The 24,290-nt window shown below is 50.9% G+C and overlaps 1 protein-coding gene across 2 annotated transcripts in view; it reads left to right on the top strand.

Moving 5' to 3' along the window:
* Positions 1 to 24,290, top strand: part of LOC135385497 (putative serine protease K12H4.7) — a 60,023-nt gene that overhangs the window by 4,352 nt on the left and 31,381 nt on the right. For both annotated transcript variants that reach the window (XM_064614845.1, XM_064614844.1), the window contains 3 exons: positions 3,400 to 3,587; positions 13,008 to 13,237; positions 13,313 to 13,448. In XM_064614845.1, the coding sequence (XP_064470915.1) occupies positions 3,400 to 3,587; positions 13,008 to 13,237; positions 13,313 to 13,448 (554 nt within the window). The remainder of the gene's footprint in view (positions 1 to 3,399; positions 3,588 to 13,007; positions 13,238 to 13,312; positions 13,449 to 24,290) is intronic.

Raw genomic sequence — 24,290 nt, 5'->3', positions numbered from 1 at the left:
TGCGACTCGATGGAAAACAGCGCTTGGCGAAGTTGAGCTTCGGTGAACTTTCCCATCGCTGTCTCCCAGCGATAGGCTCCCTGAACCAATGAGAACGCGGCGCCGCGTTCACGTGACGGTACGATCACGTGAGATGACAAAGTACAGCGCTAGGACAAGCGCTGGAAGTGCGAACCCTACAGTGGAAATACAGCGCTATTTTGCAGTGCTGTGGTGCAGCGCTGTGGAGCAAAGCGCTGTATGTCGGAACGGGCCTTTAGTTGAGTTGAGGTGAAAGAGAGAAAATAAAATTGAGAAATATTCTATTAGACACTATTAGATGTGTTTTTGTATATCGTAATTATTATATGCGATGACATTTATGTGCGATCCCTCCGGGTTTTCTTGAGGCGGTGCATGTCACAGCGTGACCCCTGCACTCATTGGCTACTGCTTGTAGATCACGTGTTCAAGCGCGGCTACAAAACCGCCGTGAGAGCTCCCATGGCCAGTTCCCGTGGCTTAGTGGCTATGATGATGACATTCCACGCCGAGACTGGGAGGTGCACTGTGTTGAATCTGGGAAAATAAAATTACATACAAAACAAAGCTCACCCTGGTCGCATCCCTCCGCCACCGAACGTACGAGCACATCCCTAGAAACGTTGGGCGATAATTGTGGGAACAATTCCCGCTCTCGGAGTCGTGCTCGCCCGTCCGGCCCGTGAAGTAACGGTGTGCCAACTCAACAACGAAACAAACGTTTATTCCATACCGTCCGTCAACAAAGCGGCTTCGCCGCCGAAACAGGAAAAATACAGTAGCCGCCGCAACAGTCGTTTCGAGGTAGACGTCCCGTCTCCTCAGCCAACCCCACCCCGCCTCTTTATACCTGCTTCTCGTCCCTCTCTCCCAGGCTCCTTCTCCCCATCTCCCGGCAGCAGAGCCCTCCCGCGGCAGCAATACCGTGGCGAGAATCCCGTGGCGCCCCCACAAGTTTCCACATCACTTATGGTCATGAGCACCGCCAGAATTTTTTCCAGGGAGGGTGGGAAGGCAGGGCAGAATGTTTAGGGTAATGTTTTTCACGGTACGGGATCAACATCTAATTCCCCAAGCAGCACAATGTACTTAAAGTCGAGTGCAATAGGGGTGCACTCGACTTTCAGTACATTGTGCTGCTTGGGTCTGTGCGTCAAGAGCGCCCGCAACTACATTAGAGTTTTAGTGCATCGTACGCTATCGCCTTTGCGTATACATGAATGATACCATGTGGTTCTGCGCAATGCGCGAAGCTCTCTTTATGTTTTGTGCGTGCGCAGAACCACCAACGTTATCTCTTACGTGCGCAAAGGCGATAGCGTATGATGTACTAAAACTTTCTATTGACTTCGCCAGCGAGATAGAGAGGGAATAGAGTGGGCAACCGCCTTGGCGTGGCGAGGCTCCAAGCTTTGATGCCAGAAGGCGACCCTCTCCTGTCTCTATCGCACTCCTTCTGTCAAGGCAAAAACGAACGAAGAGCGAACCCAAGGACAAATAAAACGGGAGTGCGCAACGAAAGTTGGGTTGAAGCGGCCGTGGGACATGCCCGTTCGAGCCAACTTTTTCTGTACGAAAACAATTATCTGCATTCGCTATATAGTCGGTTTCTCACCACCAGCGCCAAAGACGGAGGGGATGAGGGCAACGCCCCCTTCTTCCCCTCCCCGTTACGGCGTCCATGCTTATGGTGATAGGAATCGTGACAGTGCTCCCGGGCCGGCACATTGCAGCGCCGCGCCCAGCAAGCTCACAGCGCCTGGGAGAGGAGGACAACATCCTGCTCTTTCCACTCTCTTCTCTACCTCCTCCGCCTCCTCACTCGAGCTGTACCCAGAATGGGTGCCGGAGAATAGGTGACTGGTACTTTCTAAGAATCATTGGAAAAGTGTCGACTTCCGTGTCTACGCTAGCAGAAACACACGCTTTGGAGGACCCGCACCCCTACCTCATAGATTAGGTAACGCAGCCCCGTAGAGCATGCTAGTGTGCACTATCAGCTGACGCGTTTTTACCCCTTCTTGCCCACCACAGCAAAATACAACCTCGAACCAGTCTTCTCGTGAAGTCAGATATTTGAAAGATATTTGTCAGATTGTCTATTGGTGCTGGAGGTGGATGTGCCTCGCTCTAGAAACATCTTTAGAAAGCGGTAAAGCGTGACTGTCAGAACCTGACTAATAGACTGTGTTTTCCTGTATGTGTACATAAACTAATATACTGACAGTAAGCACGCACGTAATGTAACATTGATTATAACGGCTGCAACAAGAAAACTTCAAACGTGCGTCACGTGCGTATTTTCAGCTGTAGCTAAAAATAAAAAATAAATAAAATGTGCTAAAATCAAAATGGCAAAAATGTGGTTTTGATGTTGTGGGTTTCATATTATTCCATACATTCACATATATAGGAGAAGTACGCAACATTTCCGTCGCTGTGCCAATACCTGTCATTGTAGTCCTGAAGGGAATAGTCAGCCCTTCACAACAGCGCGACAGCTACCCATACTGCTTCAGAAGCGACTGGGAAGCCAATTTTAAACACGCAGCGGTTACAAAGCATCTTCGGAACGTGTGAGGCGCTCCACACCGAAGCGAGGAGACCGACGTCATTTCCGGAGACCTATCGCGTCGGATTTTCAATGTTATTGTTACGCAGAAAAAAATGGCGCTATAGTTGCGGAATCGACTGGGACGGATCCCTTAGGTCTTAGGTCTCCCTTCAACTACACGTACTAATCTTTCGCCTTTGGCGGTGAGGGGGGCAGAAGTGAGCCTGCTCTTCCTTTTGGTGAGAGGAGAACGCGGACAGCCATTGCAGGTCCGTGGGTGACCACATGCTATTGCGTGTGTTTTTACTGATGCAGCTTCTCTGCTTCTGTTGTTTACTCTTTCAACAATTTGCATTTCTATCGAGCTTTTCTGCAGACAGTATACCCCCATGGAGCGCATATTATTTTCTACAACAAAAAATTGCATAGTGCATTTCCCGTGAAAAATTAGAAAATATCTTTTATGCACACTCTACAAGTTAATAAAAAATGTGAACAATCCAAGAGAGTACATAAATCCGAATGCACAGTCAACAGGCTCCCAGAGTGCTACTCCCGTTATATTAACATGTGACTGCATTTGTCCTGATTGAATTTGTCCTTTTCTCCACGGCCCGCATGCTGTGTCCAAAACAGAGGTAAGCATCATCTCTGCGTTGTAAGAAGCAAGCGATGCATAGTTTCGTAAATGCTACTTCGGGTGGGGCTCCTGCAAACAAAGACGGGGCAGTTGAAGTTAAGACGTATCATGAATGTGTGGGCTTGTTTCTCCTTAGTCCTTATCGACATGACCCTGTACTGTCTGTACTATTCTTCTTTGACAGCGTTACTACATCAACAAGCAGTTCTACCGTAAAGGCGGCCCGGTGTTCCTCATGCTGGGAGGCGAAGGAGAAGCAATTAGACAAATGCTCACTGCAGGCAAGCTCATGATGATGACACTTGCCGAAAAGTACGGTGCCTTAGCATTACTCCTGGAGCATCGTTACTACGGACAAAGCCGACCAACCATGTAAGTGTGTAGACTGCAAAAAGATGCACAAATTTTATTTCCTTCTGCGTAGGCCACGACAGTTGCTCTCGACCATTCATTCAAATATAGGGGACTACATATAATTGCCAACTTCTCTTGTTGGGAGTCAACCTCTTTTCTCGAAACGAAAGTGGGGTGCCTCTATGCGGCGACTGGTACAAGGAGCGTGACACTGCGCTGTCCTTCAAAAGGAGTTAACTCAGCATGAAAAACGCTAGCCTCTGCTCAGACTGAGCAGATGCAAGACGTCCTCAAAGCGGCGTGATTGCATTTGCGTTCCTTCTCGGATGCCTCCCGCCCGGCGATATGTACCGTGTGTACAGTCTTGCTTGTTTCGTTGTTATAAAAAAACGTGACTGTGACCGCTTTTGAGGTAGGTCTTTGGAATCGTTTGTGTCGATGATAGATTCAAATTTTTCCTTCGACGTTTTCTGGTCACGGATCGCCGTAATGTTAATTGAATTAACACAATTTCTTTATTTAGACGAATAATTTCTTATTATTTAGCTTAATTAACAGTCACAGAGCCGAATCCTACGTGCCTAGTCTTCCTTCGAAGAAATCAGTCACAAGGGTTGTGCTTCACCAGTTTAGTTTGAAGCTGCTTCATTACACGAAATGGAGAATAGACATCTTCAGTGACGCATCACGTACACACATTGGATCCGCCCGCGCATACATCGTTCCTGAGCTGTCGTTAGAGAAAAGTGTACATCTATCATACCTCACATCATCAGCTGCGACCGAGTTACACGCCATACACATGTCTCTTACCTTCCCGTGGTCTAGTCGATTTATAGCGGCTCCAAAAGTGCGCTACAAGCTTAGGATCAGTTTACAAGAATAGGCTTACCGACTGCAGTGGTGCACGACATCTTAGGTGTGTGCACTTCATCAGTCGCCCTGGGACATGACCTCCAGTTACAGTGGGTCCCTGACCACAGCGGTGTAGCTCGGAACGAGGCGGCAGACGCAGCCGCAAGAAGGCCTCACACTAGGACCGGGGCACGGACATGCTACATATACTTTACTAAGATGACGCAAAAAGAACCATTGGTGCCCTCGTGCAAAGTGTGTGCTGCGACTACTGGCGAAGAAGCATTTCACATGCCTCTGCTCTCCTGCACAGGTTGACCATGAGCTCAAATTACGAATGCCACCAGGACTGCCTCACCGGCTTGCATCCATCATCTGTCGACTGCGCCTCAATGTTCATTATACAACGACTGTCTACTGGTTAGGCTCGAAAATGTTCCCTTGCCGAATTGTAGCGAATGCGATGTCACAGAGGACGCTGCACATGTCATTTAAGACTGCACTAAATACAGAGACCATCGCCTTATCTTAGAATCGTCGCTGGCACATACAGATCCCCGCCGTTTCAGCACAGAAAAAAATATTGAATCCTGACCTGTCGGATACCGAGTACGGGCCTTACACGCTGTTATTGATTTTTAAAATCATGTGATGTTCTCGACATTCTCTGATGTCTCCGTGTTTCTGGGCTACTGTAAAGGGATAGTGAATCTAATCCCGAATATTACACGAAATCATAGTTGAAATGTAGATGTATGGGGACCAAACATCTCTATCGAAACCCGTTTCGCGCTCTCGTGTCAGGGAGTTATGGCACTTTGAATCGGGATCCTTCATTCTTTCTCTCTTGACTCGGCTCCTCCTCACCCGATCTCGGTATGACGTACACCGACGCGCAACGGAAGGGCCTAGTTTCCGGTCCTCATGACGACGCCTGTAAACAGGGACGCAGCAAAAGCTGGGACGTTGCACGGCGAAGAGAAATGAGCGGCGCCAAGGCCAAGCAGGACGAAGGGAAGACGCTCGGGCCATGTTGTGTCGTCGTGGTGGGTGGCGCGGAGGGAAGCCTTGAGCTGCCGATGAAGGCGCTCGACCAGGCCGTTGGCAGCCGGATGGTAGGCCGTGGTTCGGATGTGATGGGTTCCGAGGGCGCTGCACAGGTGACGGAAGAGGGCCGATTCAAACTGGCGTCCTCTGTCCGTGGTGACAGTGGACGGGACGCCGAATCGGGAAACCCAGGAGAAGAGGAATGCGTGGGCCACCGTTTCTGCTGTGATCTCAGCAATCGGCGTTACCTCCGGCCAGCGGGTAAAGCGGTCGATGCAAGAGAGCAGGTAGCGGTAGCCCTTGGCCGGAGGAAGCGGGCCGACCAGGTCGATGTGTATCTGGTCGAAACGAGCATCTGGCGTAAGGAACAGCGGTGGAGGCGAGATGGTGTGGCAGTGAATTTTGGACCGCTGGCAGGCAAGGCAGGCGAGCAAGGCTGGCAGGCGCAGTGGGGCGCGCCCAGGCACGGACATCCGCATTCATGCGAGGCCATATGTAGCGCTTACCTACGATCTTCTGCGTTCCGCGCTCGCCAGGGTGGGACAGCGAGTGGAGGGCGTTGAAAACAGGCAGGCGAAATTCCAGGGGAACGAAAGGGCACGGGATACCAGTAGATGTGTCGCACCATAGACTCGCCGTCGAACCGGGAAGCGAGATTTCCCGAAAAGTGAAGGATGAGGCGGGGGATGAACGAAGATCGGCGAGCTCTTGATAAGCCTGTTGCGCATGGGCGATGCCGTCCAAATCGACTGCGGGGGGGGGGGGGGGCGAATGGAGAGCATTAACGTCCGGCCGCAAGAGCGCCTCGGCACCCGCATTGTCTTCGCCGGCGACGTGGCGCTTATCTGTCGTGAATTCCAAGATGTAGCACATGTGGCGGGTTTCGCGAGGCGAGTGGTTGAGGGACGCCGATCGCAGGGCGACCATGAGAGGCTTGTGGTCTGTGTAAAACACAAACGGGCGGCCCTCGAGAAAATTGCGGTAGTGTCTGCATGCCAGGTAGGCGGCGAGGAGCTCATGCCCGAAGGTGCTGTAGCGTGTTTTTGCTGGCGAGAGGCGCTGGGAAAAGAAACCGAGAGGTTTCCAGTGGCCATCCTGACGCTGCTGCAAGACGGCGCCGACAGCAGCAGTGGAGGCCTTGACGAACAACGCAGTCTCGGCGTCAGGACGAGGATGGTGGAGCAACACAGCATCTGCCAGGGCCTGCTTGACCTCTACGAACGCGCGTTCTGCTGCCGGTGTCCACTCTAGGGGGGCAGCACAGGCCTCTTTCGGATGGTCAGCGCCGAGAACAGCGTAGAGAGGTTGGAGTAAGGCAGCCCCGCGAGGCACAAAACGTCGGTAGAAGGTCACGAGGCCGAGGAATGAACGAAGTCCTTTGCGAGAGGTGGGGGTAGGAAAGTCTCGGATGGCCTGCACCTTGGATGCGAGTTGCCGGATGCCTTCCGGGGTGATGGGGTGTCCCAGGAACGTAAGGGTGGTAACGCTAAACTCGCACTTTGCGGCATTGATGGAGACTCCGTAGTCCGCAAGGCTCGAGAACAGGTCGCGCAGATGGGCGCGATGAACCTCCGGAGATGGACTTGCGACGAGGATGTCATCCATGTATCCGAATGCGAAGTCCAGGCCGCGGAGCACTTCGTTGATAAATCGTTGGAATGTCTGCGCGGCATTACGCAGGCCAAAGGGCATCCGCACGTATTCGAAGAGGCGAAAAGGAGTTTCGGGATGTCAGGGGGATGCACGGGAATCTGGTGATAGGCCTTGATAAGGTCTATCTTGGTGAAGATGGTCGCTCCGTCAAGATTCGCCGTGAAGTCATGAATATGGGGAAGCGGGTATCTGTCCGGTACCGTGACGATGTTGAATGCACGGTAGTCCCCACATGGGAGCCAATCACCAGGTGTTGCTGTGGGCACCATGTGGAGAGCGGGAGACCACGGGCTGGATGAAGGTCGAATAATCCCCAGTTCGAGCATGTGCTCAAATTCCCTCTTCGCAATGACGAGGCGCTCAGGGGCCAGCCGTCTGGGGCGAGCGAAGACAGGCGGGCCCCGTGTCACGTTGTTGTGAGTGACGCTGTGGCGAGGCGGGCAAGAGGCGTGCGATTGACACAGGACAGCGGGGAACTCCGTGACAATGTCGGCGAAAGCAGTGGGCAGCGGTAGCCGTATGGTGGGACTAATGACGGCGATATGCGCTGGGGCTCCGTGAACGTGCAAAGAAGTAGTGTTGTCGACGAGGCGCTGGCGCCGAATATCCACAACAAGGTCAAAATGGTGGAGGAAGTCGGCGCCAAGGATTGCGAAAGGGAGGTCGGCGATGGTAAAACCCAACGAAATGCGCAGGCCGAGGTCAAGGGTGACGGAGCGTTGGCCTAAGTTCATATGCTGGACTTGTTGACGGCCTGCAAAGCCAAGTCTGGACGTCGGTGGTGTTTTTCTGCGGGGGTGGGTGGAATGACGCTGACGTCAGCCCCAGTATCCACTAGGAAGCGACAGCCGGACACGTGGTCCGTGATCCGGAAGAGCCGGCTGTTGTCGCCCCCAGCCATGCCAGCCGTTAATGGTTGGGGGAGCGTTTCCCGGCCACGAGCAAGGAGCCTGGCAGTTTCTTGCGGCATCGCCGAATTTACGATGGTACCAGCAGAACTGGTGCTGAGAGGGAGACCGGTAACGGGATGGTGAGCAGCGATGGCAAAAGGAGCACCGCGGGGAACGTGGTCGCTGGGCGGGAATGGCGTCCACCCGGTTTGCCAGGGCCGAAACCGCAGTCTGCAGTTGCTGGAGTAACGTGCTGATGGCATTGATGGCAACGTCCACAGGTGGAGGGGAGCTGCGGGGAACCAGAGCGGCAACGGCTCCTGGCAGTGGGAGACCAGCGAAATCCAGAATGCGGTCCGCCATCTTCGCCAAGTCATCCAGGCGGGAATTTTCGCCGGCGGCCAGGATCATGCGTACATTGGGGGGTAAACGTTGTAAGAAAAGTTCGCGTGGTGTTGAATCGTCCGTGGTAGGGTTGCCAGCGTGGTCGCGCACGCGACGTAGTAGCTGTGTGGGCCGCCGATCGACGAGCTCTTCACTGTTGAGAAGCTGCTGCAAACGACGCTCCTCAGAAGCAGACGTACGGCGAATCAACTCGTCCCTTAAGGTGTCATAGGGCAACTCGGCATGGGGATGGATCATTAGATCGCGGACTTCCACCGCAGCTTCGAGAGGAAGGTTTGCGATGGCGTAGCCAAATCTTGATGCCTCAGTTGTGATGTGACGTCCGTCGAAGAGAACCTCCGCCTGCGCGAACCACAGCTGAGGGTCTGAGATGGAGAAAGGCGGCAGGCGGAGCGGTGCCGCAGAAGCTTCAAGTGGTGGAAGTGGCGGTGGCCGGTTGGTAGGCGAAGGGCTGGTGGAGTGCTGGTCACCGTTCATGATGGTGGAACATTGGAATGCACGTTCGGGTCACCAGTTGTAGAGCGAGAAACGAGGCGACCAGGTTCTACTGAGGTTGATGGGTTTAATGATGGTTAATGGCGATGAACGAAAACGAAAGCACGGGGCGCGCGCAGTGCTGCACGTAACCGATGGCGGTGCTGGTGATGAGGATGAAGCCGCTGCTACAGAGTCATACAGAGAGTAGAGGAGGTGGTGTTCCTCTACATGAGTCCCGACTTGCGATGATGGGAAGTCCCAGCGGGCGGATGCTAGTGGCCTTACGCTAGGACGGTGCCGGTGGAACTGGCTGGCAGGCGCAGTGGCGCGCGGCCGCGGAAGCACGACTTCATCGTCGTCCACGAGCCGCCACATCACTCCCTCCCTCATACCCGGAGCTGCGCTTGCGTGTGAGTGGTTGAGGTTCGCGCCGATACTAAGACGAGAGGAATAACGACGGCACGTGGCCGAGGGACAGCTTGGCATACGGCTTGAGCTTGTGGCGGCCCGTGGACGACGATGAAGATGTGTCTTTGCTGGCGCGCGCCATCTGCGCCTGCCAGCCAGTTCTACATCGTCCTAGCGTGAGGCCACGCACATCTGCCCGCTGGGACATTCCATCATCGCCGGTCAGGACTCATGTAGAAGAACACCGCCTCCCCTACATTTGGTGACCGCAACAAACAACACCATGTTCGATATAATTCCGCCCCTCCCTGTCCCAAATTTGCAGGCCACCAGCGAATCACTCGGGAAGCAATCACTGAAGGCACGGTGCCTAGTTCCTCTGAGGACTCGCTAGGCGGTGAAGCTCTTCGCTCAGCATTCAACGACCTGGCATATCATGACGCCGCCTCCCGCACCGCACCACTCTCAACACGCTATGGTCACTCTCACTGCGTCATGCCGCCTTACGCCTTACGACGGTCATCCTCGGGCATTCACCAGCGGCACGTTCCCTAGCCACACGCTCCTATACCGGTCGCGGTACGCCGCTGTCGACCGCACCACCCGCATCGGCTACGCAAGCGGTCCAAGAACCTTGCCCGCTTCGCCTTCCCACCAGGCTTCCATACAAGACACTGGCAGCTCGTCCAGATGCGGTCAAGAGGCCGCGGGAGCAACATTCCACCGGGGACGCGCACGGAGGCCACAGGGAGTTCTACTCCCGGTCTCCCCGTACTCCACGATGGTCTTCCCCGGCACTCTCCTTGGCGACACTACAAGCTCACCGCTCACGAACCGGTCGCGGTTCTGTCGCCGCAATCTCTTGATCACTACGGCCTACCTGCCTGCACTCTGCTTCGGCCCGCCCCTGGAACCCACCCGGTCAGCGCTTGCCCGCACCATCCATCCGCTACTTTTGCCCATTGAGCACCAGACGCTACTCCAGCCGTCCCTGTTCCACCTGTCGCCACTCTTTCTCCTCTTCACGAATCGACGCGGACCTCAACCGCTAGCACTACATTGCTCCGCGTCTGAGGGGGGAGGGAGTGATGTGGCGGTCCGTGGACGACGATGAAGACGTGCCTTTATTGGCGCGCACCACTGCGCCTGCCAGTCAGTTCTACCGGCACCGTCCTAACGTGAGGCCACACATATCTGCCCGCTGGGACATCATCGCCAGTCAAAACTCACGTAGAGGAACGTTACCTCCTCTACAAGCTCGTGGCAGCGGGCGCGGCAGGATAGCGGGCGTGGAGGTTCGTTGGCGATGTAGTGTGGTGTGCGTCGTGCTGCTGTGCCAGTGATCATCTCGCGTCGTGTCAAGTGGTAGCAGGACGATTGAGGCAGCGTGAGGCATTTCCACGATCGTCTTCCGGAAAGCGTTGGAGAGTTGACACATGTGCGGCGTCAGGGCGTAAGGACAGCGACGTACCGTTGACCGCGAGACCGGTAGTGGAGCGTGTTGCTCATTGAACAGTCGCTGGTCATGGCCGGGGGTGCCACCGCAAAGTACGTGGAGGCCTGGAGAAGAATTCGGGACCACGGCGTACCGTGATCGGTACGGGGCGCTGAAGCCGAAGGGTGCCGGGTCAGAAGAAGTGAGCATAGCCTCCTATTACGAGCCGCGGTGTATAGACGTTCTCGGTGGCTCACGATAGGCGTGCCCTAGCGCCATCGTCTGGTGTCTTGAGCTGGTGTGCGGATGTTGCTGCCCGATGATAGTAGTCGTCGTGAAATTTGGGAAGGTAGAAAGCCGAATTTTACACGGGACTGAAGCATTCGTTGTCTGGGTCACCAAATGTAGAGGAGGTGGTGTTCCCCTACATGAGTCCTGACCGGCGATGATGGAATCACCCAGCGGGCGGATGGTTGTGGCCTCACGCAGGGACGGTGCCGGTAGAGCTGGCTGGCAGGCGCAGTAGCGCGCGGCAGCAGAGGCACGTCTTCATCGTCGTCCACTGGTCGCCACAAGAGCAACCGGTCAAAGAGTCACTTACCGTCTATTTCATGGTGCTGCCCGGCACCGCTTGGTGCCACTGTAGGCCTCGAAAATTGATGATTTTAAAACCTCGGTAGCATAAAAATAGTAAGATGCGTACTTACCCTCCAGTGACAAAGTTCGACCCGTGTAGTTCCTCAAACCAGGGCAAAGTAAATTGTGCAGTGTGAAGGGGGTCATTGCTGTATTTAGTCTACGTTCCTTTGAACTGTTATTTCATTTACACGACTCATTCATCAGGTGGGCCCTGCTTGTTTTGTTTTGTTCTTTTTGCGTGTGTGGTTTTCTTTTTTCATTACTTAAATAATTAACCAACACATCTGTTCCTAAGGGGGGGGGGGGGAAACAGCCGCCCGTGGCAGGGTGATTGGGCAGTATAAGCGAGAATGAAGAAAATTTGACTTTACAATCTCGGCAGTGCAATTGAGCGTTTTCTTTTGTTTGTTTAAAAAGCTTCTGGGGCTGTGAGGGATGGGGTGGGGGCACTTCACGTGTACTTTCTGCAGGCGCAAACTCGCCTCGGCAGTGCTCTGCTAACCTATACGTCGTTCTGTTTTATGTTGCTCCAGAGCGTCCGCCCCGCTAAGCTTAACTGTCGCTAAAATGGGCATTCCATTCGCTAAATGACATTAACATAGAACATGATTGAGAACGCGGAGGGACAGGGACGAACACACACGGAGGCGTTCAACTAGCAACTGACATTTTTTGGACACGCAACACTAGTTTGGGAAGTCCCGAACATAGAACATGAACATAGAACACACGTGAAGCTGGAACGTTCCTCAGCGATATCGTACTTTGAAACACGGTCGTTATTAGATTTGTCAGTCATACGCTTTGCCATTGCAATTGGGGTTTTGGTATTGTGTATTTTGAATTCTAAGATTTTGAACACTGGGATATTGTGACATACCCAGTATACGCCCGCCACGTGTAGACACATGTGCGGCTAGAAAGCTCCTGTGAGACTTAAGTCAAATGATTCCCGCGAGGCCGATGCGTACGGCTTGGGACAAAAGTTTACGAAACACGACACTGGCGTATTACTTCATCGGAGCTGCCCCCTGCTATGTTTCAGGAAGAGATCGAATAAAAAAGTGGTGTCCGGCCACGCTATTCATACCTCAGTATGTGTGCTTGCTCCTGTATGCCGCTAGGCTTTCACTCAAGTGGAGAAAAGCGACACGCCGGTGTTCCGTAAGCTTTTGTCCCAAGCTGTACAGGCCATACCTCCTAAAAAACAACGGGAGAGGGACAGTGAAGTGAATAATGCCCAGAGAAATGCTAAGCGTATCGTAACAAATAAGTAATGTAAGTAATGTAAGTAACAAATATCGTAACAAGATGAATAAGTAATTCATCCGCTGTCTTTTGAGATGTTCAGGAAGCTTCATCTTGAGAAAGCCTGAGCGATGGGCGACAACCCCATCTCAAGATTGAGTTTGTCGACCAGCCTGCCTGTATCAACGACGCTTTCGAGACCTCTTGTTAAAGTTTCAGCGTAAATGTTGGGGTCACAGTTATTTCACATGCTTGCTGTGTTATGAGGCTCGTTCGGTGGAACGATGGCGACCTTTGACACAGTATAGGTTCGGAACAATATGACCGGAAGATATGCGCCGACAACATTGTCTGTCATTAACCGCATAGTTCTCATTACAGAGACCTGTCTACAGAAAACTTGGCATACCTGAACAGCCATCAAGCGCTAGCAGACGTTGCAGCTTTCAGAAACGCGATGACAGAAGAACACGGGCTGACTGGAAAGTGGGTTGTTTTCGGTGGATCGTACGCTGGATCCTTGGCGGCATGGTTCAAGCTGAAGTATCCTCATCTTGCTGTCGGCGCTGTCGCATCCAGTGCACCATTACGTGCAGTGGTGAACTTCAAAGGTCAGTCTCGCGCTGCTCACCCCGTGCACCGGTCGTTCCTACATATGGTTGACTCTTGGGTTGTTTATCTTGCAGACTACTATAAAATTGTGCGGGAAGCTTTGGCAGTCTCAAACCCAGAATGCGACTTACAAATCGCAAAAGCTGTCAACAACTTGTTGTTTCTCGTCAGCAGCCCAGAGAACTTGCAACAAATCAGAGTGATGTTCCGGTACGCTCACGTATTCGTAGCTGTAAAAGAATAACCACACAACTCACGAGGGTCACGTTTTGCACAAGTGTCTAACCTTATGGTACAATTAGTACATTATAATCTACAAAATAGGCAATAAACTGATACACGGTGAAGGTCTCAATTGTCCAGTTCGGTCACGGTGCACCCCGATGGGTGGAGAGTAGAGTAGAGGCATGGATATATCGTATGACAATCCGTTATATAGTTGACTCTCATAGAGACAACTATATGCATATCTATAGTCATAGGCATATATTGGGTGTCTATTTTATATACAGATTTTTCATAAAATAACTATAAGGGCTATAGATGTCCTGTTTTCACTTCTATCATCTCTTGGCCGGCGGACGTTCTTGGCCATCTGTTGCTCAACAGTCGAATGACTAGTTATCTCAATTTTTTAAATTAAATTATTAATTATAAAAGCTACAAGGTTGTCCCAATGAGAATATCTGGTCCCTTCCGTCACCTGATACCGTTACCGTTTTCATAACAAAAATTCGTTCGATAGATCGCCCGCAAAAAAAAAAAAAAGATCGTGAAAGAACACCATTTTTCCTTTATTTTGTTCATTGCGCATATTCGGAGGCGCGTTTTTCCTTCACCCCCAATCTGAGAGAGTTCAGCGCCGCATGCGCCGAAGATAAGTTCTAACTTGGGGAAACAAAACACAAAGAAATCATAGGGTGGCGCTATCCGGACTGCCCTTATCTTGGGTTGCATTTTCTATTTTCTTTTCATCTTTTTCCAGGAATTAAGAGGCGCTGGTGTGCGCTTTCACCCTCCGGGACCGGATGATCTCAGTGGGATGACCTTGTAGCTTTTATAATTGAAAAGTTATTTAACAATTTTTTAGGTAATTAGTCACTCGACAGTTGAGCAACAGATGGTCAGTAACGTCCGCCGGCCCAGAGATGATGGAAGTGAAAACAGGATGTCTATAGCATTTATAGTTCTTAATGAAAAACTGTATCGAAAAGAAAAAGACACCCTGTATATGATTCCATCTTCGAACTGAAGAGCTCCTGGGTATACGATCTACGATATCACGGTGATGCCCGAAGGGTGGTTACTACCAGTGCACTTTAGATTGACATCGATCCCTTATACGTCAGATGACGGGATATTATATTCCTGTTTTGCATATCTTATGCGTCACTTCAGAATACACGTTGAAAGCATTCTAGCAAACAGCGACTGCCCAAGTCTACGTCAACATCTCTTATGTTGGACAAAGGCAAAGGGCTACCTACAGGGTGTTTTTTTTTTTTATCGTGTAAATTATTTTTATTTAAAGAAAGCTATGGTACTAGCATAGATGTCGTTTTTACGGTTAAGTTCTACGGCCCGCCGGACTTTCTCTCGAAGGGAGCATGCACTCTAAGAAAAAAAAAAGTATAGTTTCCTAGCCAAGCTGGTAGAACGACAGTACTTCTACCATTTCGGGCCAATTCACGGGCGCCTTCTCCTCCACGGGTGTCAGAGGTGTCGTCCCTTCACTTGCTCCTCTCTCTCACGTTTGCCCCCCCCCCCCAAAGAAAAAGGGGGGGTAGAGTTTCCTACTCAAGTTGGTAGAACGACAGTTTCTACTCTGCAGTTCTACCCGAAAGGTAAAATTGATTTGGGTAGAAATGTGATTGCAGTACACCTTTACCGAGATGGCTAAAACCCTTTTTATATGCACATGAAGCCCGCTGTCTGGAACACTTCTTTAATGCAGGAGAAATGTGGCTTTGCTAAGCCTAACGGATTCAGAGGTTATCATCGTGAGGAAGGTAAGAACCGCCATGTTAGGTTACGTTAGCGTACCTCAGTGAGGTTAGTCCCCAACTTAAATCTCATCTATAAAGCAAACTCTAACCAGGTCGAACGCGCATGTGCGTGACGTCATAACTCCAGCTTACACTGCTTTGGAGTGGAGTAGAGAAGGTTTGTTACCAGGGGAGCTAACTCTGGCTTTTTCCCGCCACAGAGCTATGACCTCATTCCCTATACTCTGGCTATTTTTCGCCCGCTTAGGGTAACTCTGAGTTGCCAGAGTTGAATAAGCAAACGTGCCCAACTGTGTCGTTTTTTGTAGCTCGCCGCGATAAAGGCGGAACCAAGAGTTCTGCAGACGCAAATTTCACCGAAAATACTTCGCCCAGCGCCGGATGTTCGGTTGCCATTTTTTGTAAAAATCTTGCCAACAACCTCGTGATTTTGACTGGAATAGTGTGCTATGGCGATAGGACTTGGTGCAAAAAATGGTACCTTTGCTTGGCTAGCTTGGGTGTTCAGTTTTGCGCGACAAAATTAATGCGCGACATGAATGCAAACGGCCTTAATCCGTGGCAAAAGTATGTATGAGTGTATTGCAAATAGTGTCATAATTTTCTATTGGTTCTAGGGAAATGTAGTTTAGGGATGCAATGCCATCCCCTCGTGGAACACCCTGTACACCGTACTACGTGAGGTTGGCAACTCGCCGCCATTACCACGATTGCTGGGTGTCATATGCCAGCGGGCCGCATCAGGCTACATGTAAATTGTATTGCCCCATCATAGCCTCCCCGAAGCCAAGTGCTTGCACTAACTACCGAACACACGAAACTACCATGGGCCCTATACAAGCAGCTGTTCTGCCTATCGGCGTGTCTGGTCTTCCTTCAAACAAATCAGTCTCAAGGGCTCTGACTCGTCAGCTCATTTTGGATGATATGCTTCACCGCAAGATGTTGACGGACGTAGCATGAGCACACTTTGGATCCAGTATATATATGTATATATTTACAATTTGATCGTGCACTCCCAGCCGAGTACAGCTGTTTCGTCCTACTTGGGACTCATCAGCCCGGCGTAGGGAAATGACACGATCTTGGTCGGCACTAACAGTGCGTCTCGGCGAGACATCAATGTTCCACGGTGACAGCGCCACCTGAGGAGGCCGCAGTGCAAGCCAGCAAGTACATATCTAAAAGGAAAAAAATAGCTAATGCTCTATGGCTGCACGTTGAGCATATGTTTACAATTTGATCGTGCACTCCCAGCCGAGTACAGCTGTTTCGTCCTACTTGGGACTCATCAGCCCGGCGTAGGGAAATGACACGATCTTGGTCGGCACTAACAGTGCGTCTCGGCGAGACATCAATGTTCCACGGTGACAGCGCCACCTGAGGAGGCCGCAGTGCAAGCCAGCAAGTACATATCTAAAAGGAAAAAATAGCTAATGCTCTATGGCTGCACGTTGAGCATATGTTTACAATTTGATCGTGCACTCCCAGCCGAGTACAGCTGTTTCGTCCTACTTGGGACTCATCAGCCCGGCGTAGGGAAATGACACGATCTTGGTCGGCACTAACAGTGCGTCTCGGCGAGACATCAATGTTCCACGGTGACAGCGCCACCTGAGGAGGCCGCAGTGCAAGCCAGCAAGTACATATCTAAAAGGAAAAAATAGCTAATGCTCTATGGCTGCACGTTGAGCATATGTTTACAATTTGATCGTGCACTCCCAGCCGAGTACAGCTGTTTCGTCCTACTTGGGACTCATCAGCCCGGCGTAGGGAAAGTATATATATATATATATATATATAATGCAGAAAAAAAAGCCATCAAAGAAACAAATAAATGATACTAGACGTGTTTGAAATTCAAACTTACAGATTAACATGGCTTCTATGGCTGCACGCAGAGAAACAGATACTCATGGAACGATGCGGCAGCACCAGAGGACACGTGTTTCGCCGTGTTTGCGGCTCGTCGGCCCTGGGTAGCTGCGCATCGTTCCGAATTGGCGAACCAGGGGTCACTCAGCGAGCGATATACACCTGGGAGGGTGACTGAGCACTCCTCAATGCCACAGTCCAAGCCAGTGAATTGTAATGCAGAAAAAAAAGCCATCAAAGAAACAAATAAATGATACTAGACGTGTTTGAAATTCAGACTTACAGATTAACATGGCTTCTATGGCTGCACGCAGAGAAACAGATACTCATGGAACGATGCGGCAGCACCAGAGGACACGTGTTTCGCCGTGTTTGCGGCTCGTCGGCCCTGGGTAGCTGCGCATCGTTCCGAATTGGCGAACCAGGGGTCACTCAGCGAGCGATATACACCTGGGAGGGTGACTGAGCACTCCTCAATGCCACAGTGCAAGCCAGTGAATTGTAATGCAGAAAAAAAAGCCATCAAAGAAACAAATAAATGATACTAGACGTGTTTGAAATTCAAACTTACAGATTAACATGGCTTCTATGGCTGCACGCAGAGAAACAGATACTCATGGAACGATGCGGCAGCACCAGAGGACACGTGTTTCGCCGTGTTTGCGGCTCGTCGGCCCTGGGTAGCTGCGCATCGTTCCGAATTGGCGAACCAGGGGTCACTCAGCGAGCGATATACACCTGGGAGGGTGACTGAGCACTCCTCAATGCCACAGTGCAAGCCAGTGAATTGTAATGCAGAAAAAAAAGCCATCAAAGAAACAAATAAATGATACTAGACGTGTTTGAAATTCAAACTTACAGATTAACATGGCTTCTATGGCTGCACGCAGAGAAACAGATACTCATGGAACGATGCGGCAGCACCAGAGGACACGTGTTTCGCCGTGTTTGCGGCTCGTCGGCCCTGGGTAGCTGCGCATCGTTCCGAATTGGCGAACCAGGGGTCACTCAGCGAGCGATATACACCTGGGAGGGTGACTGAGCACTCCTCAATGCCACAGTGCAAGCCAGTGAATTGTAATGCAGAAAAAAAAGCCATCAAAGAAACAAATAAATGATACTAGACGTGTTTGAAATTCAAACTTACAGATTAACATGGCTTCTATGGCTGCACGCAGAGAAACAGATACTCATGGAACGATGCGGCAGCACCAGAGGACACGTGTTTCGCCGTGTTTGCGGCTCGTCGGCCCTGGGTAGCTGCGCATCGTTCCGAATTGGCGAACCAGGGGTCACTCAGCGAGCGATATACACCTGGGAGGGTGACTGAGCACTCCTCAATGCCACAGTGCAAGCCAGTGAATTGTAATGCAGAAAAAAAAGCCATCAAAGAAACAAATAAATGATACTAGACGTGTTTGAAATTCAAACTTACAGATTAACATGGCTTCTATGGCTGCACGCAGAGAAACAGATACTCATGGAACGATGCGGCAGCACCAGAGGACACGTGTTTCGCCGTGTTTGCGGCTCGTCGGCCCTGGGTAGCTGCGCATCGTTCCGAATTGGCGAACCAGGGGTCACTCAGCGAGCGATATACACCTGGGAGGGTGACTGAGCACTCCTCAATGCCACAGTGCAAGCCAGTGAATTGTAATGCAGAAAAAAAAGCCATCAAAGAAACAAATAAATGATACTAGACGTGTTTGAAATTCAAACTTACAGATTAACATGGCTTCTATGGCTGCACGCAGAGAAACAGATACTCATGGAACGATGCGGCAGCACCAGAGGACACGTGTTTCGCCGTGTTTGCGGCTCGTCGGCCCTGGGTAGCTGCGCATCGTTCCGAATTGGCGAACCAGGGGTCACTCAGCGAGCGATATACACCTGGGAGGGTGACTGAGCACTCCTCAATGCCACAGTGCAAGCCAGTGAATTGTAATGCAGAAAAAAAAGCCATCAAAGAAACAAATAAATGATACTAGACGTGTTTGAAATTCAAACTTACAGATTAACATGGCTTCTATGGCTGCACGCAGAGAAACAGATACTCATGGAACGATGCGGCAGCACCAGAGGACACGTGTTTCGCCGTGTTTGCGGCTCGTCGGCCCTGGGTAGCTGCGCATCGTTCCGAATTGGCGAACCAGGGGTCACTCAGCGAGCGATATACACCTGGGAGGGTGACTGAGCACTCCTCAATGCCGCAGTGCAAGCCAGTGAATTGTAATGCAGAAAAAAAAGCCATCAAAGAAACAAATAAATGATACTAGACGTGTTTGAAATTCAAACTTACAGATTAACATGGCTTCTATGGCTGCACGCAGAGAAACAGATACTCATGGAACGATGCGGCAGCACCAGAGGACACGTGTTTCGCCGTGTTTGCGGCTCGTCGGCCCTGGGTAGCTGCGCATCGTTCCGAATTGGCGAACCAGGGGTCACTCAGCGAGCGATATACACCTGGGAGGGTGACTGAGCACTCCTCAATGCCGCAGTGCAAGCCAGTGAATTGTAATGCAGAAAAAAAAGCCATCAAAGAAACAAATAAATGATACTAGACGTGTTTGAAATTCAAACTTACAGATTAACATGGCTTCTATGGCTGCACGCAGAGAAACAGATACTCATGGAACGATGCGGCAGCACCAGAGGACACGTGTTTCGCCGTGTTTGCGGCTCGTCGGCCCTGGGTAGCTGCGCATCGTTCCGAATTGGCGAACCAGGGGTCACTCAGCGAGCGATATACACCTGGGAGGGTGACTGAGCACTCCTCAATGCCACAGTGCAAGCCAGTGAATTGTAATGCAGAAAAAAAAGCCATCAAAGAAACAAATAAATGATACTAGACGTGTTTGAAATTCAAACTTACAGATTAACATGGCTTCTATGGCTGCACGCAGAGAAACAGATACTCATGGAACGATGCGGCAGCACCAGAGGACACGTGTTTCGCCGTGTTTGCGGCTCGTCGGCCCTGGGTAGCTGCGCATCGTTCCGAATTGGCGAACCAGGGGTCACTCAGCGAGCGATATACACCTGGGAGGGTGACTGAGCACTCCTCAATGCCACAGTGCAAGCCAGTGAATTGTAATGCAGAAAAAAAAGCCATCAAAGAAACAAATAAATGATACTAGACGTGTTTGAAATTCAAACTTACAGATTAACATGGCTTCTATGGCTGCACGCAGAGAAACAGATACTCATGGAACGATGCGGCAGCACCAGAGGACACGTGTTTCGCCGTGTTTGCGGCTCGTCGGCCCTGGGTAGCTGCGCATCGTTCCGAATTGGCGAACCAGGGGTCACTCAGCGAGCGATATACACCTGGGAGGGTGACTGAGCACTCCTCAATGCCACAGTGCAAGCCAGTGAATTGTAATGCAGAAAAAAAAGCCATCAAAGAAACAAATAAATGATACTAGACGTGTTTGAAATTCAAACTTACAGATTAACATGGCTTCTATGGCTGCACGCAGAGAAACAGATACTCATGGAACGATGCGGCAGCACCAGAGGACACGTGTTTCGCCGTGTTTGCGGCTCGTCGGCCCTGGGTAGCTGCGCATCGTTCCGAATTGGCGAACCAGGGGTCACTCAGCGAGCGATATACACCTGGGAGGGTGACTGAGCACTCCTCAATGCCACAGTGCAAGCCAGTGAATTGTAATGCAGAAAAAAAAGCCATCAAAGAAACAAATAAATGATACTAGACGTGTTTGAAATTCAAACTTACAGATTAACATGGCTTCTATGGCTGCACGCAGAGAAACAGATACTCATGGAACGATGCGGCAGCACCAGAGGACACGTGTTTCGCCGTGTTTGCGGCTCGTCGGCCCTGGGTAGCTGCGCATCGTTCCGAATTGGCGAACCAGGGGTCACTCAGCGAGCGATATACACCTGGGAGGGTGACTGAGCACTCCTCAATGCCACAGTGCAAGCCAGTGAATTGTAATGCAGAAAAAAAAGCCATCAAAGAAACAAATAAATGATACTAGACGTGTTTGAAATTCAAACTTACAGATTAACATGGCTTCTATGGCTGCACGCAGAGAAACAGATACTCATGGAACGATGCGGCAGCACCAGAGGACACGTGTTTCGCCGTGTTTGCGGCTCGTCGGCCCTGGGTAGCTGCGCATCGTTCCGAATTGGCGAACCAGGGGTCACTCAGCGAGCGATATACACCTGGGAGGGTGACTGAGCACTCCTCAATGCCACAGTGCAAGCCAGTGAATTGTAATGCAGAAAAAAAAGCCATCAAAGAAACAAATAAATGATACTAGACGTGTTTGAAATTCAAACTTACAGATTAACATGGCTTCTATGGCTGCACGCAGAGAAACAGATACTCATGGAACGATGCGGCAGCACCAGAGGACACGTGTTTCGCCGTGTTTGCGGCTCGTCGGCCCTGGGTAGCTGCGCATCGTTCCGAATTGGCGAACCAGGGGTCACTCAGCGAGCGATATACACCTGGGAGGGTGACTGAGCACTCCTCAATGCCACAGTGCAAGCCAGTGAATTGTAATGCAGAAAAAAAAGCCATCAAAGAAACAAATAAATGATACTAGACGTGTTTGAAATTCAAACTTACAGATTAACATGGCTTCTATGGCTGCACGCAGAGAAACAGATACTCATGGAACGATGCGGCAGCACCAGAGGACACGTGTTTCGCCGTGTTTGCGGCTCGTCGGCCCTGGGTAGCTGCGCATCGTTCCGAATTGGCGAACCAGGGGTCACTCAGCGAGCGATATACACCTGGGAGGGTGACTGAGCACTCCTCAATGCCACAGTGCAAGCCAGTGAATTGTAATGCAGAAAAAAAAAAGCCATCAAAGAAACAAATAAATGATACTAGACGTGTTTGAAATTCAAACTTACAGATTAACATGGCTTCTATGGCTGCACGCAGAGAAACAGATACTCATGGAACGATGCGGCAGCACCAGAGGACACGTGTTTCGCCGTGTTTGCGGCTCGTCGGCCCTGGGTAGCTGCGCATCGTTCCGAATTGGCGAACCAGGGGTCACTCAGCGAGCGATATACACCTGGGAGGGTGACTGAGCACTCCTCAATGCCACAGTGCAAGCCAGTGAATTGTAATGCAGAAAAAAAAGCCATCAAAGAAACAAATAAATGATACTAGACGTGTTTGAAATTCAAACTTACAGATTAACATGGCTTCTATGGCTGCACGCAGAGAAACAGATACTCATGGAACGATGCGGCAGCACCAGAGGACACGTGTTTCGCCGTGTTTGCGGCTCGTCGGCCCTGGGTAGCTGCGCATCGTTCCGAATTGGCGAACCAGGGGTCACTCAGCGAGCGATATACACCTGGGAGGGTGACTGAGCACTCCTCAATGCCACAGTGCAAGCCAGTGAATTGTAATGCAGAAAAAAAAGCCATCAAAGAAACAAATAAATGATACTAGACGTGTTTGAAATTCAAACTTACAGATTAACATGGCTTCTATGGCTGCACGCAGAGAAACAGATACTCATGGAACGATGCGGCAGCACCAGAGGACACGTGTTTCGCCGTGTTTGCGGCTCGTCGGCCCTGGGTAGCTGCGCATCGTTCCGAATTGGCGAACCAGGGGTCACTCAGCGAGCGATATACACCTGGGAGGGTGACTGAGCACTCCTCAATGCCACAGTGCAAGCCAGTGAATTGTAATGCAGAAAAAAAAGCCATCAAAGAAACAAATAAATGATACTAGACGTGTTTGAAATTCAAACTTACAGATTAACATGGCTTCTATGGCTGCACGCAGAGAAACAGATACTCATGGAACGATGCGGCAGCACCAGAGGACACGTGTTTCGCCGTGTTTGCGGCTCGTCGGCCCTGGGTAGCTGCGCATCGTTCCGAATTGGCGAACCAGGGGTCACTCAGCGAGCGATATACACCTGGGAGGGTGACTGAGCACTCCTCAATGCCACAGTGCAAGCCAGTGAATTGTAATGCAGAAAAAAAAGCCATCAAAGAAACAAATAAATGATACTAGACGTGTTTGAAATTCAAACTTACAGATTAACATGGCTTCTATGGCTGCACGCAGAGAAACAGATACTCATGGAACGATGCGGCAGCACCAGAGGACACGTGTTTCGCCGTGTTTGCGGCTCGTCGGCCCTGGGTAGCTGCGCATCGTTCCGAATTGGCGAACCAGGGGTCACTCAGCGAGCGATATACACCTGGGAGGGTGACTGAGCACTCCTCAATGCCACAGTGCAAGCCAGTGAATTGTAATGCAGAAAAAAAAGCCATCAAAGAAACAAATAAATGATACTAGACGTGTTTGAAATTCAAACTTACAGATTAACATGGCTTCTATGGCTGCACGCAGAGAAACAGATACTCATGGAACGATGCGGCAGCACCAGAGGACACGTGTTTCGCCGTGTTTGCGGCTCGTCGGCCCTGGGTAGCTGCGCATCGTTCCGAATTGGCGAACCAGGGGTCACTCAGCGAGCGATATACACCTGGGAGGGTGACTGAGCACTCCTCAATGCCACAGTGCAAGCCAGTGAATTGTAATGCAGAAAAAAAAGCCATCAAAGAAACAAATAAATGATACTAGACGTGTTTGAAATTCAAACTTACAGATTAACATGGCTTCTATGGCTGCACGCAGAGAAACAGATACTCATGGAACGATGCGGCAGCACCAGAGGACACGTGTTTCGCCGTGTTTGCGGCTCGTCGGCCCTGGGTAGCTGCGCATCGTTCCGAATTGGCGAACCAGGGGTCACTCAGCGAGCGATATACACCTGGGAGGGTGACTGAGCACTCCTCAATGCCACAGTGCAAGCCAGTGAATTGTAATGCAGAAAAAAAAGCCATCAAAGAAACAAATAAATGATACTAGACGTGTTTGAAATTCAAACTTACAGATTAACATGGCTTCTATGGCTGCACGCAGAGAAACAGATACTCATGGAACGATGCGGCAGCACCAGAGGACACGTGTTTCGCCGTGTTTGCGGCTCGTCGGCCCTGGGTAGCTGCGCATCGTTCCGAATTGGCGAACCAGGGGTCACTCAGCGAGCGATATACACCTGGGAGGGTGACTGAGCACTCCTCAATGCCACAGTGCAAGCCAGTGAATTGTAATGCAGAAAAAAAAGCCATCAAAGAAACAAATAAATGATAC

Source organism: Ornithodoros turicata, chromosome 2 (assembly GCF_037126465.1).
Source record: "Ornithodoros turicata isolate Travis chromosome 2, ASM3712646v1, whole genome shotgun sequence".
Taxonomy (NCBI): domain Eukaryota; kingdom Metazoa; phylum Arthropoda; class Arachnida; order Ixodida; family Argasidae; genus Ornithodoros; species Ornithodoros turicata.
This window is presented reverse-complemented; position numbering and strand designations above follow the sequence as displayed.